Genomic DNA, 18,644 nt, shown 5'->3' on the forward strand with positions numbered 1-18,644 from the left:
AAAATGAAAAATATGGTGAAGTCTTTACAACATTTAAATTTACATTTTCAGTTTATTGAATATTTCATTTTTAATTTATTAGTATCAACTGAACTTTGATCAGTCTATATTAAAATGTCGTTGAAAAATGCACAGATATTTCAACAGAGAAGTGATTAAATAAAGTGCCACAGTTAAAGCGGAATGATCGTAGCTTCCTGTTGCGGCGGCCCTTCCACTGTTTGCGCGCCATTCACGTCTTATGGCTTACTTTAGCTTGCACTCTGTGGTTCATGTAAGTAGAAGCAGTGCGACGAGCACAAGCCAGTGTTAACGAGTATCACGAATGTTAAGATTAAAAAGTGTTGAACATTCATTGAGAATGCATTAATATTATTACTCTGAGGGCATTAAATTTTTGTTAACTGCAGATTTCATTAAAAAGCTTCTTAATATAACAATGAAACTGATTTTAAAACATAATTTTTTAAACATTTTTGCACAATTATTTTTATACGGATAATCATTATCTGATTTTGTTTCTCAAACATAATAATGCATAGATTAAAGATTTTCTTATAAACTAATGCGGACATTATAAAATATATTGCATATTGCGAAAAACGAATTTATAGCTTAAATATGCAAATCAAAAAGATACATCATTGAGAAACAGCAACAGTATAATAATTTCGATGCAAACTTGCATTCACTTCAAATACTGTGTCATGTAATACTGACTGTACCATATGCCTCGTCCATAAATTTTTGTTTGGAAGTTTTTTTGTTAGTTTTAATACATATTTTTATAAATGTAGATGTGATAAATTTAATTTATTGAAATTCTGTAAAAATAAATCTGATAATTTTCTGCGAATTATCACAGTTTGTTTTACAGATTCTTTTATTTTTCAGATATGGGCAACAAGCGGCGACTAAAGCGACGGGAGAAGGTATAACCTTTTAACAGTAATTTATAACGTATTTAATTTTTAAAAATGCTATACTTTTGAAAATGTAAACGTATAGTTTACTTTAAGTTGAAATAATATATTTATTTATTTATTTATTTTGTTGTGCTGTTTTCATAATTATTTATTTTTGACAGCTGCATTATTAAAAAATTTTTAATAAGTTTCATTTATTTAAATATAAAACATCCCGATTGTTTCTTCTTTTTTTTTTAAATATTACTTACCTACTGCAAAGCATATTTTCACATTTGTCAAATTATGATTTTTCAGCCTTCAGACATGTCAATGAAACCTACAAAGTTGGAATATGGAGTAGCCAAATATTTGCGCTTTAATTGCCCAACAAAGACAACAACATATTTTGGAAATGACCTTCATTATTTTAACGGTTATTTTTTGTTCATTTATATATTTCAACTTCCAGAATTTTATTTATTGTTCATTTAGTTTATTTTATTAGACCAAAGTTATGGGGTTTTGAAATAACCTGTTGCTTTCACAGTTGGTGTTTAGTTTTTTCTTAAAGTGAAGGCTTTATTTTCTGAATAATTTAATATTTTAATTAATAAACTAACTTGAGAGATAAAGGTTATGTTACCAAACAATAATTTATATTTTTGTTTTTCTGAATAACGATTATTTGTTGTTTTTAATGTGGTTCTTCGATGTAATTCAAGCAGTTAATTGCAAATGAATTCGAATTTGATGGCGCGTGAAAATTTTTGCTTTTCCTTTAAATAATTTATTTGGTGTAGTGGAAAAATTTAGGTTTTTGGTTCTACATTTAATTTGTATGTTGCAATAATGTGTTTATTTGCAGTCTGTTAAATTTTTAAGTTCAGTTTACTGTGAGAGTATGAATTTGTTTTTACACTTTTTCTTTTTCCTTTCCAACTTTGTAATTGCTGAAAGTATATTTTTAAGTTATTGCATATTTGGTTTCTAGTTTTTCTAAATCGTTGCGAGAATTGCATTACGTATGCATTACAAACTATCTGTATATTAGTTCTGATTGCTTCTTGCTTTTGCAATTTTGGTGGTATAACATTGAATATTAACAGATTTGCAATGTAACACTTTCAAAATGGAAATGGTTTTGCTTTTGAAATAAATATTTGTATTTTTGCGGGAATTCTTTAATGTTGATTTATTTTAGGCTGTAAGGCAGTTGATACGTTACTTGAATCACATTGGGCGCACGGTAAAGATGATTTGTTTTTGAACACTCGTCAGAGTTGTGTTGACTATTTACAGGGGTGCAGATTTGCTGTGTAATTTTATTTTCACTTTGCACTTTTGCATTAATATTTCTTTTCTTTCAGCTTGATTGATAAAGGTTTTTTCTTTCACGCCAGGAAGCTCGTTCCAAAAAAACGAGACCCTGCTTTGTCAAGATGCTCATTGCAAGATAAAAAACAAATTGGTGATGTGCAGAAGGTTGGAATTGTCAGTTATTCAATTTAATTTAATAAAGACCGAAATAATCACAGTTTTATAAAATTTAAATTTAAGGCTGTAAAGAATGGATTGACCATTCTTTCTTAATATTGATTGTACACTTAATTTATTTCATTAAAAAATGCAGTTCGTCTTCAAGTAAAATGTATAGGTTTATTTGGGCAATTATAAAGTCTGTTGTTTATTTCAGTCCGATGGTGAATTACCATCGAAGAAGGCTAGAAGAGTGAAAATAGAATTTCACGACGATCAAATCTTTGTCGATGGCAACAATGCGAGTTTAATTTATTATTATTTTTTTTGTTTTTCTTTTTGATGAACTAATTGCAGGTTTATGTCTGGCAGTATGATCCGACATCAACAAAAGCGTTTTTAATTGGAATTCTGTTAGGTATTTCAGTGTAATTTATGGCTACGTTTAAAAAAGTTAATGGTTTTTAGTGATCGGATCAATTTTGGTATGTTTGTTTCCATTATGGCCTCAACAGTTTCGCATTTGCGTTTATTATTTGAGTATGGCAGTGATGTGCTTTATGGGTGTCATAATTTCACTTGTTATTTGTAAGAATTTTTTAGAATTTATTTTGATATTACTAATGCAACTTTTTGATAATTTTAGTACGATTACTGTTGTTTGTTATTATATGGATTTGCACCATGGGAAAGCATCATTTATGGTTATTGCCAAATTTACTTGAGGACTGTAGTGTAGTTGAGTCATTCAAGCCATTGTACGCATACACATATCATGGAAAGGATGCTGAGTGGAGAAAAGAAAAAAATGGGAAAGATGATGACGAAGCTGATAATGATGAAAGTAACGATGAACGAGATTCAGAGGATGATGATGATGATTCTGGAAAAGGTTTGTTTGCAATGTTATGCTCTGTGCGTAAGTTTTTGTGTTGAAAAGTTCGCAGTTTTATTTTGAATTATGAATGTGTTTTTAACTTTTAATTGGAAATGTGCATTATTTTATTTTTAATAAGTGTAAATACTTTTTGCAGAAAAGCAGTCTCCTTCTGAATTGTATTCTACAAGTGAAGACGAAAACAAGGAAATCTGCGGGAAAGAGTTTTCAAAGAATCGTGAAAAGACAGAACTGCAAAGTGACAGTCTGTAAATCTGTCCAATTAAATCTCATAAACTGTCGACAATTTTGACCGATTGATTGATTGCTGGTCAGTTGATCAAATTATATAAGATGTTTTCAACTTTTCGTTTTTTTATTTCTTAAATTTTCTCTGCATGTTTTTTGCGAGGTATATGGGTATCTTTTCAAATGTTCTGCTTCGGTTTGGTGGAAGGGAATAACAAGTGAACATCACCTGTTGTCAAATTTTAACTGAACTTGTATTTCTATCTTGTCGTTATACTTTAGGACAAGGGAAAATTAAATATCTTTGACGTGAGGAAGTATTCTTTTTCAATTGTAACTATCATAAATGGAAAATTTTAGTTTTTCACGTGCAATTTGTCAGAAATTCATGATGTCCATTTCGCTTGGTAGCTCTGGTAACTGCATCCTTATTGACCCATTTTTTGAAAAAATATCTATAAAAAATTGTTCCAACAATAATCGTTTATTGGGAACGGCATAAAGTAGTATCGTACGACAGTGATACATACATGTTGCTGTTCTAATATATTTATGGCGAATTTTTATAAACTTTTAACTTTTCAAAGCAGGTAATTGTTATAGACATTTTTTACAGGTAAAATTTTGCTGAATAGTGTTAATCCATAAACGAATTTTATGGTTTAAATACTTTTTACAGTATATTCTCTCAAGTTGAGAAAAAGTTTTCAAATGGACAGTGATGTATTCTTTATTATCAGTTTACTGTAATTAATATGACAGGAAGGTTCTTATTTTTGTAACGAACGAAAAATTTTTTGTCATTTTTTATAGCTAAAACGTTCGTTGTTATTGCTAATTTTTATTCCAAACAAGTTTTTATTAAAATAAAGAATACTGTTGCTTTCGTAGACTCCTATCAATGACTTCGTTTACTTCACTTACTGTAAATTCAGTTACTCAATTTTTTTTCTTTTGCATAACTTTCAATAATAATAATAATAACATTTAAATATTAAAAAATATAATTAATGAAATAAATTTATAATATGAAAATTTTATTACTGGAGGCAAGAAGATGGTCTACTTGATCGCTCATGTATAATTCCATGCTAATGGTAATTTTCATTTATTTATAGATACTAAGAAATTTTTCAAATTTTTTTTTCACATCATTAAGTTTTTTATTTGTTTCTGGAACTTTGAATTTGAAATTTAATATGATTTAAAATAAATCAAATTTAATTTCAAAAAATAATGAGCAGGTAAATGAATATTAAATAAATTTTTTTTCATTTTAATAATTTGTAATGATAAAAATATTTATGTTTAAAATTTGTTTTATTAAATCATAAAAAATCCAGTTCAAATTTTAAAATTATAAAAATTTAAATTAACATTAAAATTAATTTCTATTTATTTTTAAATTAAACAAATGTAGATACAGTATGAATGTTTAAAAAAATGTACCTGATTTTAACTTTAAACACTTGCCTGCAGTAAGCATTCGTTGTTATCTGTCATTCTGTTTGTGACATCAGTCGGTAGTGTGCTGTACTCTAATTTCTCAGTTAGCTATGAGTAACCGAGGTAAGTCTTTTGTTCAGCCACTCATTCAGCTGTACTTTATTAATTATATAATTAAATAGTAGGCTAATTGTATATTAGCACAGAATGTTTAATTTTTTTTACTTTTTCGAAACGTTTGTCTTATTCAAATTACATGTTCCCATCATTTCAGTGTAACTTGTTTACAATAAAATCGATTTGATTTTTTAGGTATTGGCAATGATGCCGTGAGTCCTGAATCTGATGCGATGGAACGTAAGTTTGAATACTGATTTTCCTTATTATTATAATTAGACACTCTCAGTAAGTCTAGTGTAAAAGTTTTGTGCCCATAATACAGTTTAAGTTATACATGCATCGATTTTGAAATTAAAATTGATTTCTTAATGACAAATCTAGGTGAGGCTGAATCATCAAAGTTTAGAAATTTATTTATTTATTTTCACAAAATTTTACAACATTTTTGTTAGTTTCGTTCGCACTGTATTGTCATTGATTCTTTCAGTTTTGTGAATTTAAAACCGATTTTAATTATTTTCCGTGAAAACTTTACATCGTAAAGTGATATGTCATCTTTGAACTGTTTCTGTTTTGTGCTTTTTTTTCTGAGCTTCACTTTCACCAAAACAAGAAATATTTTTGTTTTCAGATTATTCTTTTGATATTTTGTAGTTAATTTTATACAGAATTTTGTAAGAAAGTTGGTTTCTTTGCTTCTTCACATTTTACAATGATAAGATGCTTGAGAAATTTTTAGATTTCAGTTTTGAGAAACGGCTAGATTTTATTAATAACTACTTGAATCTTTCTTTGCTTTATGAACAAAACATCTCTTCTGTATATGCAGTTAGGGTGGTTTCCGACAAAATCAAAAAATTATAACTTATAATTCTTCTGTCTTTTATTTTTCTGATAGTGAATCTGGTATGCGATTTAATTTACTTTAGCTACAGTAATTTAAAGACAGATACAGTATTCGCAAAATGATTTTAAGGTATTTATAATTCTTAAAGTGTGAAAGTTGTTAAATGGTGAAGTTGAGATTATGGAAATAATGAAGCGTTGAATTTTCTTACTTATCTTTTTTTGAGACAGACTGATTATTAATGAAAGTTTTTACCGACGTTTGCCGGTGATGTATTTCTCTTGTCATGGGTAAAATTATCAGCATCGGTAAAATACATTGATAATTTTGATATTAACTAATAATGTTTATTAGTTATCAAATTCAGTCTGAATTGTAACATTTAGTTAATAACCAAATAACTGTTTATTTTTTTGTCTTTCGGCACATGGTGAGTATTGTAAAAAGATTCTTTTACGCAGTCGTGGAAAGTCACACAATGTATTTAGATTTTTTAATATTAAGAATGATATTAAATTTAATTAAGGTATTCTAAAATATATGTTGAACTAAATTTTCTTAAATGTCATTATTTTTTTGAATAATTACACTGAAAAGGCATTAATTGTACTTCGATGAATGCTGTATTTATTAAAAATGATACATGTGCATGATAAAATGTGACGAAAGTGTACGGTATATAATAATAGATAAGTTAATGTTTTATATGGATAAATTAAAAATATTTTTGGTTACTCTTTTTTCAATCATTCATGTATGCTGGATTAAGTTATATCGTGAAAAAGTCGCATTTGTACAGACTTCAATGAAAATGTTTGATTTTGTATATATATATATATATATATATATATGTAAAAGTTGGAATTCAGTAATCGAGCAAAATGTATGCAGTTAAATCACTGAAGTGTGCTGTACACCGTTAAAGTCAGGCTAGTTTAAAACAGGTTTAAATGAAGTGCTCTAATTTAGATATTTCATCTTACATTGGTTGATGAGAAAATTTTTTGTCCAATTTGTGTTAGTTTTCTCGGTGTAAGCTTTTGTTCTGTTTTGCCACTGATTTTAAAATAGCATGCTTAGTTTGTGGAAGCCTTGTGATTATTATTTTTTTTGTCCATCGAAGCTGGGTTGGTAGAAATAGTAATTTTGTTTAAATATTGTCTGTTCGCAAATAGAGAAGTTATATTGTTTTTTTCTGTTAACAATTGAATCATTTTGAGTAGTAATTAAGTGAATGCATACTACCAGTTGTTGACAATGAAACAGTGTAATTTACGTTTTGGTGTCGAATTGTAGCATTTAGCATATTCTGTTTTGAAATCATAAAGTATGGTTGACTGAAGTTGATGCGTGATGCATCTCTTTAATACGCAGACAGCTTTGTAAAAAAAATTAAACTGTAGATTAGACGATGATATTATTGTCAGTAGTTTTTGAATTGGAATGTTAATTGTATTTTTCATTTGTCAAAGTATACTCAAGGCATAGGCAGATAACGCATGTAAAGAAAGCTTAAATTTTGTTGACATTTTTTTCCATTTCTGAATGAATATAATTGTCTTTGTTGTTTTTAAAAAATTATTCGATGAAAATGGGAAATGTTAACCGAAATTTAGAAGAATATATACTATTAACCTGGTAGTGTTTCTCAGTTTCAGCGGTAAAGGTATATCAGTTTTCAAAAGGACTTCAGAGGTTGAAATGCAATATGGTTGGTGAAAGCATTTGTTACAAAAAATGGCATGCTTTAAATGACAATCTAGTAGGCAGAGGGAATAGAAAAGATAAAATGTATCTATGTAATATAGAATATGTAGAAAGAGCGAATGGAAGTTTGTGAATAGCGTGAGTAGATGAAAAAAAAGGAGAAGAGAGAAAGAAAGACCATAGGAAGAGAAGGATAGGTGGTAGGTGAGATCGAGCTGCTGCTTGCTGATTGTTGTTAGAGTGTTTATTAGTGACAGATGATGAGGTGTATATTGTTATTTTTCGAGGTTATTCAATACGTAGGCGGTCTTAACTTCAGACATTTGCTTAGCAGTTATTCTTGTTTTCTGCTTAATTGATCAGCTGCGTCTACGTGTTTGCGCTTCATGTTCGGCTCCATTGACTTGAATGTGCCTCCTGTTTCTATGCATAGATAGAAAGAAAATAGGGAATGGTGGAATGTGAGTGCGAGAGAGAGATTGAAGAGCTGGCTGTTACGCGCGGTGCAGAATTGCCGACCAATTGATGAAGCTTATTAAACTGCAAATAGCGTTTCATCATGTTTCAACAAGCTCTGGGCGTTCAGCCAGGCTTTTTCAATGCTAGACATCTTTCAGCTAAGAGTGAAGAAACACACACACACACACACAGAGAGGGGGAGAGAAAGAAAGAAAAAGAAAATCAGCACGGCTGTAGCTACTCGGTTTTCCACTTTGTTCGACTGTCATTTGTTGCTGAATGATGATGTCCAACGTCAGTGGTGAGCAAATAGCAAGCACAAATTGTAATTGTTTTCTTATTTTTACTCCTAATTCACTTTTAATATTATTAATAAATGGTAGTTTGGTTTTTTTTTTCAGTTGTCTGTTCTGATTCTTATTTATTTGTTTGTTTGTTTGTTTGTTTTTCGTTGCTCATTTTCCTAGCTAGGCGTTGTTTAACATAGCTTGCTGTTGGCTATTGATCAGATATGAAATTAATTTGTCGGTTAGCTTTTTCCACACACGCGTGCAAACAACAATACAAACGTCTTTCGGTCATCGGCCTTGTCACAACACGTGAATGTAAAGGAGACGGTGCACAACGAGCGGGATTTGTTCAAGCAGCATCAATTGGACAATTCGGCTACAAGTCCTCATCGATTTACCTTGACATTTCAGGTCGACCGACCATGAGGCTTGTTAGCTTATTATTATTTGTTATTGGTGTTGTATGTGTGTCTGTATGTCTGTGTGTGGCTTTGCAGCTCTACTACTCTAGATTTGTTGTTTTTTCTTCATTTACTCAATAACTCTGTTGAATTGTTTTATATCATTATTTATTTATTCTTGTTTTTTGTTTCAGGTAAGCGCGAAAGAGAATTCCGAACGAAAATGTTGCGACAGCAGTTAGAAAAAGAAGATCACGAACGGTAGGGGTATATTTTTTTTTCGTTTCAAAAAATTTCTAATCAATGACATCAGTCATGTTTCATTGAACAAATGATGTATTGGATAAAAATTAGTTTCTAATTTCTCTTCAATCTGATGAAAGTTGTTTTATAGAATTTAGGAAATCTTTTATATGCCGGATGGACATTTTTAATTTCAAGGAATTAATGTTGTTTCATTTCATCTGCTTAATTTTTTCTCTGTTCAGTTAACTGAGCTTTATTATTTTTTTTAGAAAATTAATGTTGTTCATTTACATTTGGAACTGCATGGGAAATTAGTGTTTTTGATCAGTTAGTTTTTAAATTCTTGTTGTTTTTCTTTACATTTTCTTTTTTTTCGTATCTGCGTTTGCCTTTTCAGGGGCTGTTCTTGGGATCTTTGTTTTTGCCAAATAATTTGTCCATGTGTTTGTTAAATGGGGAGGGGGGTGGATATTTTAAATCTGATAGCAAAGACAGTTTTTGTTTTGAAATGTGTGCAAGTATTAGTAGTAGTAGTAGTAGTAGTAGTAGCAGTAGCAACAACAACAACTTCAGCAGCAGTAGCTGTGATCAGATGTGCACGACTGATTTTGAATTCTGTCCATAAATGGTGGTTTTTAATTTTTAAAATTTTTGTTGTGAATTTTGCGAAACAGAAATAAGTTGGCATTCGTTGAACGAGGGGTTTTACATTCATCCCTCGATATTTCAAATGTAGATACAATAGAAGAACATGTTTGTGTATGGATGTATGGTTTATAATAATTTTTCTACAGTTGCTATTATTTATTATGATCAAATGGGATGGAAAATTGTCTACGGATGTTGTTGGTGTTGTTGTTGTTGTTGTTGGAATTGAAAAGAAGAGATGTAGAGAATTTTTGCAATTGGCAATGATGTCAGGTCGACCAGGGGCAAGCATGTTTGTCATTGTTGAACAGAGAGAGAGAGTATTGTCGAAGCAGTATTGATTTGGTCGGCTTCTGAATCACGCTTGGTTTTGTTTTTATCGATTCACCAAGCTTCCAACCTGTATTTGCTTCATTGCTGTTGTAATTTCAATCACTTAACCAAATTTCCCGTTTGAATAACTGACTGTCAGTTTTGTGTTTAATCGTTTGTTTTTCAGCTTAATCAAATTCAAGTGAAAGAATTTTTAGCGAAAATATTCCAGAATTTGTGATTTATGCTTGTGTATTTAGACGTCTGAAAGCACTGCGAGAGGCAGAGGAGAGGGAGGAACGCGTTCGTAAAGCGAAAGATTTGCAGAAATTGAAGCGAACACTCGAGTTGCACTGTCAAAATGAGGAACGGCAGCGTAAAGTATTCCAACGGAGGGTCCAGCTGGAGAATGAAAAAGCCGATAAGCGAAAAGATGCCGAATTGAAAACTATGAAAAGTGTGCAGAAGCCGGCGTTGACGAAGTGTCGTTCTACTGCCGCTTCGAAATACGTGTTTGGCAGTTCGACTCCAAGAAGCTTCTCTTATATGGGAAAATCGGTCGCAGCACACCTGGCTGCCGAAGTTTCCGGTATGTGTTAATTTTTTAATTTTACTTTACACACAATGCAAATACCCGCACGGCATAGTAGTGTACTAGTAATAATAATAATAATAATAATAATAATAAAGCAGATCGACCTTTTTTCCGCTTTTACTTCCTACCACCTGACGAGCATTGTTTAAATTACAATTCAGTTTATTTGCTGAAAATTTTAATCACTTGTTGTTTATTTTTTTGTTTATTTGCTTCAATAGATCTCATTTTGTGAAACTTTCAATACTTCCTAATTTTTTGCAACAATTTTCTTTCTGTATTCTTCAATTGACGATCGATTATTAGGTCTGCTTTTCGTCACTGCTTCGCTTTTCAACTGCTGCCATATATGCACGTGTAAGCGTCCATGTACAACGCTTACACTGCTCACGTGCACCGCTTTCTGATTTTTGCCGACACTTGCTGTATTCATAACTTTGTGTTATTTTATAATTGAAAATCTATTCTTAATCTTGTTAATAATTACAACAAATGTTGTTTAGCTGAACGAGTTTACAATTTTGCATCTCTTTCAAAATTATCATATTCACACTGTTAGCTGTTGGCTGATTTTTTGTCCTTTGCTTTCTTATCTATAAATATATATTGTGTAGTTTTAATTTTCACCAGCATGTCTTACAATGCATATCAGAATTTTGCAGCTTCACTGCAAGGTGCAAAAGTGCAACAAATCAATATTTTTTCTTTTTGCTTGTTCACTGAAATTTGACTAATTTCCGACTGTCGAGATGTGTTCGAAATGAAACTTGAACAATTAATTATTCTCAATGAAATTCTTATTAATTAATTTTTTTCTTTTTAATGTGTTCTCTTATTATTATTATTATTATTATTATTATTAATGCAATGATATATTTGTTATTGGTTTTGCTTTAGCTTTCGCTGATTTTTTTTTTTGAATTGTGGTGATCTTTTCGAAACTGAACATTCTTTTTTCAGTCGAAAAAAGCTACAACTGACTTAGTGATCAATAATTAATAAGAAAATGTGTATGCTTTTTTAAATTACTGTTTTTTTTCTTTTTCTTCTTTTCTTGCTTTTGAATATTGAACTTTTCTTCAAGTGCTGTAGCAAATTGGGCGGGGAAAGAGGGGGAGGGGATTATTTGGTGTTGATTAATTTTTTTTTTCTTTTTATCAGGCGGTGTAAACCGTGCGGGGCAGAAGGGCGTCGGCTTGTCGACAAAAAAATCTGTACGAGGTGTTGGATCTGGACGAGATGCGATGGTCACGTCATTGTACTCTGCGCCCAATCGTGAAAGCACAGCTCACGCCGCTGACAGTATGACGAAGTCCATTACCATTGGTGAATCATCACGTATGTAGTTTTAAATGTTATTTTTTGATTTGTTTATTGATTTTTTTTCATTTCGCTTAATTTATTTTATTCTACTGCTGCTGATTTTACAGGTTCGGTTTCGGCCAGAAACGTCCGGCAGAACAATTCGGCGTTATCTACCGATATGAAGCGTGTTGCACAGTCCGGGTCGAAAGCAGTTCACCGACGGGCTGTGGCCAATAGAACCTCTTTGAATGTTGTTCCCGCGCAAAGTATGAATGGTCAAATTTTTATCACAGTCTGTTGTTCCGTTAATTTGTTTTTGCATCAGTGTTTTTTCTTCAATTTTAGCGCACAGTTGTGTGTAATTTTTTTATTTATACTTTATCCAACTAAACAGAAGTTGTGCAGAAAATTTCCGCATGATCTGTATAATAGCTTAAACTAAATTTACTAAAAATTGCAAATTAAAAAATTGTGAATTTGTTTTCTTCTTTCTTTCAAATATTTGAATGATTGTTTTGTTACTTTTTAGCGAAAGTGGAAAGTGTTGGTATTTCAAAACCGAGTGAAAATGCGAGTACTGCTGAATTACTGGACAGTACATGTGAGAACATCTTGTCGTTGACAGCGGAAAGTGTGAAAGAGAGTGATATTCACGAATGGAATCTGAATGATCATACCGAGTGTGGCTTGACCAAGTCGCAAAGTGATGCCAGCATAATGGAAGAAACAGCACAAATGCAGGAAGAAACGGATGAAAATGAAAGTAGTCTACTGTCAGCAACATCTCCATCTGTAGAATCTAAGACGGCTTCTTTTTTGGAATCTTCAGCAACATCTCCATCTGTAGAATCGAGAACTGATTCTGTTTTGGAATCCGTTGGCAAAACGCCGACGGACCAAACTCGTTCAGTGGGAAAAGTGAATGGTGGTAATGAGGTGTCTGTTAATGTGAACGCGAAAGGCGTTAAGCTTTTAACTGAAGAAGAAGCTAAAGCAGCGTTAGCTGAAAAGCGTCGCCTCATAAGGGAACAGCGAAATTTGGAAATTTTGGAAAAAATGGAGCGGTAATTTTAATTATTTTAATTTCAATAAAGCAAAAACAATACGAAAGTTTAAAAACTCTTGTCCGTTATGGGTTTTTGCGTTGTTTGATTTAGAAGTAATGAAAGCATCAACAAGAAGGAGTCGGATGTCGAAGTAGAAGAAAAGCGCTTGGAAGAGAAGCTGGAGGATGTGGTTGAAATTTTATTTGCGTGATAACTTTTTTCTTTTTAATTTTTTTGAATCTATTTCTTTTAGGAAAAGGTAGAGGATTTGACTCCGTCGGTGGAAGAGCAGCGTCAAGAAGTTCTGGAAAAGAAAGATACTGAACGCCGCCCGGACATTAAAAAGGTATCGAATTAGCACACAGTTGAGCATATTTTGTTTTATTTATTTAAGACGACTGTTAGTGTAATGTGAAATTATTGAATTTCAAAATAATGAATTTTATTTAAATTTGATTGACTGCTTTGCGCAGCATGTTCCTTTTTTACGGGTGTTTCTTTCTATCTGGTGGGTAATTATTTTACTTCTTGAAAACAGTTTATCAAGTGTGAAAGTTCGCAATTTTTATTTGAATAACTTTATCGAAACATTTAAATGACTGCAAACATAAAAAAGAAAATAAACAGCGTTCTGTTTATACTTTTTTTTTCCAGAAAATAAATGAGATTTTGACTCGAGCTCGGATGGGATCTAAGGTTCTGGAAACACCGAAATCATCGGACGGTTGCGCAAGTTCGCTGCAGGAGAAGACTCCTAAGTCAGAGGTCTTGTGTGACAAGAATTCACGCTCCAATTCTTTAGCTGTTCTCGAAAAGTTGGCTACCAGTGGTCGCAGTATTGGGCCTTCGCTGGAAAATATTTTAAATCGTGTGCGCAGTCCGTTGATTTACGGAAGTAATAATAGTATGGCAAATACTTTGAGTGTCAGTGCTGATTCCGGAGCATCTGAACAATCAAATTGCTCATTAAGCATCAATGGAGATGCTTCACAGTTCGGTGCTAGCGGTAATTTGATTTCTGAAAATGCTGATGCTAATTTTATTTATACTTCTGTTTATTTATTTTTTATTAATTAATTTCTTTATTCATTCATATTTATTGATTATAATTTACATTTACACACCCACTTATTATTAGTGTCTACAAAGACGGCTGATGGGTCATTCGTCGTGGACGACAATGCCATTAATGTCAGTTATGAAGATGTGAAATCTGCCTCAAATGGTTGCGGAAAATCTGAGACGGACCAGTCCAAAGTGGTGAATAATTTCAAGTTAGTATTGGTGACTTTTCTGTTTGGAAATGGTTGATCATTTTGTTCATTATTCAGGCAAATGGCGTCGGACGATGACTCTTCAGCGGATTTGCCTCTAACAACCACCACCACCACCTCTTCGGATGACGTTATGAATGAAAATGCTAACGGATAAAATTCCATTCAGCGTTTGGCATTGGCGAGATGCTGTAATTAATCTATTTAGTCATTTTAAAGTTCACCATGTGCTAATATATATATATATATATATATATATACATATATTTTTTTTTGCTCGTTGATCGCTTCTTGTGTGTTTTTGTAACATGCAACCTGTCGATATCTCGTATACCAACGTTAATGATATGTTTTCAGTTTAAAATATTCATTTACAAATTTATTTTTATGAAGTATTTATCACTGTGCAGACACGATCTGCTTTGAGATGTTTTATTGCTTTGTTAATGTAATGTTGTTTCCAATTTTTAAAGTAAAAATTGCACATGGTCAATTGTTCTTATTTGTCATTTCGGTGATTCTGCGTCAGTGCGACGCATTACACTATACTTTTTGGGAAGCATAAAGCATAAGCTGCATGAATTTGCATACTATTTGGGCATCACGGTGTCGTGGCCCAGAAGCACACGGGCAGGACGATCCAGCGCCACGTTGTGTACGGGCCACTTCGAAAGACTTACGCTCGATGCGTACCGGGATTATCAGGCACTTCCATTTGTTCAACTTCAACTAGCATTGAAACAGTTCAACTAAACTAACAAATCAGAAACTAGTTCAACAGCTTTGCACTGAAAAATTTGAATACTAGCACAAAGAACAAACTCCCCTGCTGTGCTCCGACACAGATTAACCGACCCGCTCTGCTCGCTCTTATGCGCTTCATCTCTTCAATTTGACGACGTCAACATTCGTTGTTAACCATCTAACTGAATTGAAAATGATGAATGTGAGGGCTGAAGTGCCGAACGTTCACCTCAAGACATTGTTGTTAAAGCATTCTTGTACGTTGGAAATGATCCGGCGAAAACAAAGCCACAACTGTGTTTTAAGTAATTTAAGCATGTTAGCAAATTATATTTTATCCATATCATATCATATCATATCATATCATACCATATTATTCTCCAGCTTACTGAAACTTGAACTGAAACCCCGAACTAAAAATTATAACTTCAACTATTAAATAAATTATTGCCTGATATAGTTTAAGTTCTTTCTTTTGCATTGTGATAAATGAAAAATTAATAACGTCAAAACAGTTCTGTTTCAAAAAGTAAATACTTACTTTTGAATGCTATGCTGCAAAATTTTTATACGTCGGTTAGCTCAGTTTGTTTTTTTGCTAAAATTTTTAATAAATGAACTGAAACTATTACATTCATTAATCATAACAGCCATGCCAAGCTTACTAGCATTGTTATTTGTCTGCTAAACTATTCCTTGTAGACAATGTAACATCAACACACGATATGGTCGGCAGTTTATAAATGATTTTCCGTTTCACGTTTGGCAATTAGGCACCGAAAAATATTTGCATCCTTCAAAATCTACCTCCATACAAAGCTAGTATTTGAAATGACAAGTTATTCCCAAATGTTTTCACTGTAGTTGTTAAGAAGTTTCGAATATTTGAAAACTGCAAGTAATTTCAAAGAATCTTCACTAACAACAGACCGTTGTGGACTTATTCGATTAACTACTGAATTAATCAACTGATCATGTTGAAAATATTTTTTCAATTTCGATCATTGCAAAAAGTTTTCGATATTTAACTAAATTTTGAAAGCATCGCAAAATAAAAGAAAAAAATAAATTCATAAATGCACTACAATTTTATTGATAGCTAATGAATCATTCGGATTAGATTAGAATTCATTTCCATGAAGAAATAAAATGAGATATGGTCCAGTTCGGTCCCACTTTTCACTTATTGGTCGTTGATCGCGCTAGTTCAGTGGGCCGCTAAGTCGTTGTCTTATTGGATTTCATTGTCTAATTGCTCATTGATTCAAATCATTCCCTTCTGATTACCTGTAATATTTTTCCATTTCATTGGTTCAAATATTCCATTTGGGATTACGTAACTTCAATAGGTGTGACGTACCATTAACAACGGAAATATTTAATATTCCAAAATTTTATTGTTCCCTTGAAGTTTCGTCATTCATTGAAATTTAGTTCATTTAAACGTATTATTTGTGCTGAAGTTTATACTTTTTCATGATCAGTATTTCGGAAAATAATTTTCATCATTCTTCGCTATTTTATTGTACCAAAGTGACGTTACATCAAATGTGATAGTAACAAGGTCTAGTACCGATTGCAATCCTGATATATAAATCTGCTCCCACTGTTTGCAAATAAATTTGTTGCCTGTTGAAATTTATCAAGATTTGATGTTAACTTCCGCGTGTAATGTCAAAATACTGAATAATCTGTTTGAAAAATCTGGAATGTTGGAGCAACAATTCCAATTTTCAATTACAAATCTCACTAATGGTAACGTTACGTTTCAGCTCGCAATTTCACTGAATTTTACGCATCATTTCACGCATATATGCCTTTGTCAAACATTGTACGCGTATCTCGTCACATCACAACGTTGGAAAAGGCCATTGTAATACAAAGAAAAATGCGCAACTGACAAATTGTTCACAGCTGCATCTTTTCAGCTAAACCAAAGCAAACAAATTTATTGATATATTAGGTGCAGATTGTAAACTTTCTATTTCAGCATCTGAACGAAACCAAATTATACGTTGCTGAACACGTAAATAAAGTCAATTGTCATAATTTTTGGAGGAAAAATTATTCTCGAAAATTGTACATTTTCATGGGATACACACTTGGTTGTTATTTCAAAAATCAGCGAAAAATTGATTTCAAAATTTGGAATTTTTTTGATAGTAATTATTTCATACTAATATAATAAAGTGTTTTCTAGAGTTTCAAACCACAGTTTTCAGTAGTTGTGGAATAAATGGCCTCTAAAGATGGAATATAGTCTCTCTTAATACATGGGTACGGATCGCACTTTTTTCTGCATATCTCGAGAAAGACGCAACCGGGAACCACCGGTATACGTTTGTTGTACTTTTCTTATCGTTTTCGACCGATTGATGATCATCGATTCCATTTTGGATTCCAAAGTGTTTCCAGAAAATTGCAAAATTTCCTGAGCTATAGACTTGGTTGTGTATGTGAACATCAGAGAGCGTGCGTTTTTCGAAATTTAGAGATTTTTAGATTTCTAGACATTCACAATGAATACCGATAATGTCATGGAAAGTTCCATTGGAAACTATTTAATAGTTGTGCAATAAATAGACTATAAATTTGTCTGCTGCCTACCTTAATGCATAGCGAATTTGCCCATCGGTAATTGTCTTCCAACGGCAACACTGACTACCAATTTCCGCACATGAGACATTTCTGTTATTGAATCTATTAGATTTCTATTAATTTATCGTTTTTTTATGATCAATTGAATTGAATTTCTGAAATTATTGCCGTTAAATAATCATTAATTGCTGCAAATCAAATCGTCAGCGTTGTAAATGTTTACTTTGCGAAAAAGTAAACATATCATGGAAAACAGTCCTCGTTACCATCTTTCTGATTAATTAAGGTCCTGATTGATACCACATGTGTGGCTACTTGAATTTACTTTCGCTAAGTAACAACGATGCAGTGCCGATTTGCATAATTAGCATAATGTGTACTCGCCCAAAGTTGGAATTCATTACGAATGCTATGAAATTAAATGAATTCACAATTGATATTAAATTATTGGGCTCGTGCATGGTATTTGTTCGAATCTTTAGCGGAATCCACCAGTATGTACAGTGAAGATTATTCTGAGCATCTGAGCAACTACGGCGAATTGTAAAGTGATTTGATTTTGAATGCAAACAAATGTGTGCCAATTAAAGGTAAATAAATTTTGAATAACCCGCAATCGATGTTTTTTTGAGAAATTTGATAAAGTTACCGGTATGAGCATTTGAAATTTATAGAATAAAAACAATAGGATATTGCACAGAACTAGCTTTCTAATGTGCTAATTTTTGATAATTTTTATCTCTGAATCGTAATAGTTATATAAAAATTCATTGTACAAAATTATAATTTTTGAAAGTTACTGTTGTTTAAATGAAAATCAGGAATAATTCCTATTAAAATCGCTTCCAATTTTCGGGTGAAAATATTGATAGTTTTGATGTAAAAATTACTGAAACGATTCCATTTGCACATTTATTTATCTTATATTTTCCATTCCTTTTTATTTCGACTCCATTAAAATCTTATTACAGTCTCACTTTTTTGAAATATCTCAACAAATACCCAATAAGGAGGTGTCGGTATAATTTTATAATAATTGGCGAATAATTTTTTACCGATATAAATTAATTGCCTTAATTTTTGGAGAGAAAAAAAA

General features: G+C 31.8%; 2 protein-coding genes across 2 annotated transcripts; both read left to right on the forward strand.

The window, feature by feature from the left end:
- The first annotated feature begins 896 nt into the window (after window positions 1-896).
- Tsp_09526 (translocation protein Sec62) lies at window positions 897-4,963 on the forward strand. Its single transcript, XM_003371270.1, has 13 exons — window positions 897-932; window positions 1,224-1,341; window positions 2,110-2,224; window positions 2,276-2,390; window positions 2,602-2,637; window positions 2,742-2,802; window positions 2,853-2,937; window positions 3,031-3,088; window positions 3,111-3,276; window positions 3,419-3,530; window positions 3,871-3,926; window positions 4,324-4,364; window positions 4,931-4,963. The coding sequence occupies exons 1-13, from the start codon at window positions 897-899 to the stop codon at window positions 4,961-4,963; spliced, it is 1,032 nt and encodes a 343-aa protein (XP_003371318.1).
- A 3,637-nt stretch (window positions 4,964-8,600) lies between these two features.
- Window positions 8,601-14,363, forward strand: Tsp_09525 (hypothetical protein). Its single transcript, XM_003371271.1, has 10 exons — window positions 8,601-8,844; window positions 8,975-9,041; window positions 10,205-10,575; window positions 11,743-11,919; window positions 12,012-12,152; window positions 12,416-12,822; window positions 13,186-13,278; window positions 13,587-13,938; window positions 14,071-14,206; window positions 14,264-14,363. Exons 1-10 carry the CDS (start codon window positions 8,601-8,603, stop codon window positions 14,361-14,363), a joined length of 2,088 nt encoding a protein of 695 aa, XP_003371319.1.
- The last annotated feature ends 4,281 nt before the right edge of the window (window positions 14,364-18,644 follow it).

This window comes from Trichinella spiralis (assembly GCF_000181795.1).
Source record: "Trichinella spiralis strain ISS 195 chromosome Unknown Scfld9, whole genome shotgun sequence".
NCBI lineage: Eukaryota > Metazoa > Nematoda > Enoplea > Trichinellida > Trichinellidae > Trichinella > Trichinella spiralis.

Bases quoted from the DNA above. Each gene is read 5' to 3' on its own strand.
- Tsp_09525 (XM_003371271.1), top strand. From the start codon at position 8,601: ATGAAATTAATTTGTCGGTTAGCTTTTTCCACACACGCGTGCAAACAA. The intron at 12,823-13,185 runs GTGTCTGTTAAT...TATTTCTTTTAG, and splicing joins AAGTGAATGGTGGTAATGAG to GAAAAGGTAGAGGATTTGAC. The intron at 14,207-14,263 runs GTTAGTATTGGT...TTCATTATTCAG, and splicing joins AAAGTGGTGAATAATTTCAA to GCAAATGGCGTCGGACGATG.
- Tsp_09526 (XM_003371270.1), top strand. From the start codon at position 897: ATGGGCAACAAGCGGCGACTAAAGCGACGGGAGAAG. The intron at 2,938-3,030 runs GTGCTTTATGGG...TGATAATTTTAG, and splicing joins TATTTGAGTATGGCAGTGAT to TACGATTACTGTTGTTTGTT. The intron at 3,531-3,870 runs GTAAATCTGTCC...GGAAAATTTTAG, and splicing joins GAACTGCAAAGTGACAGTCT to TTTTTCACGTGCAATTTGTC.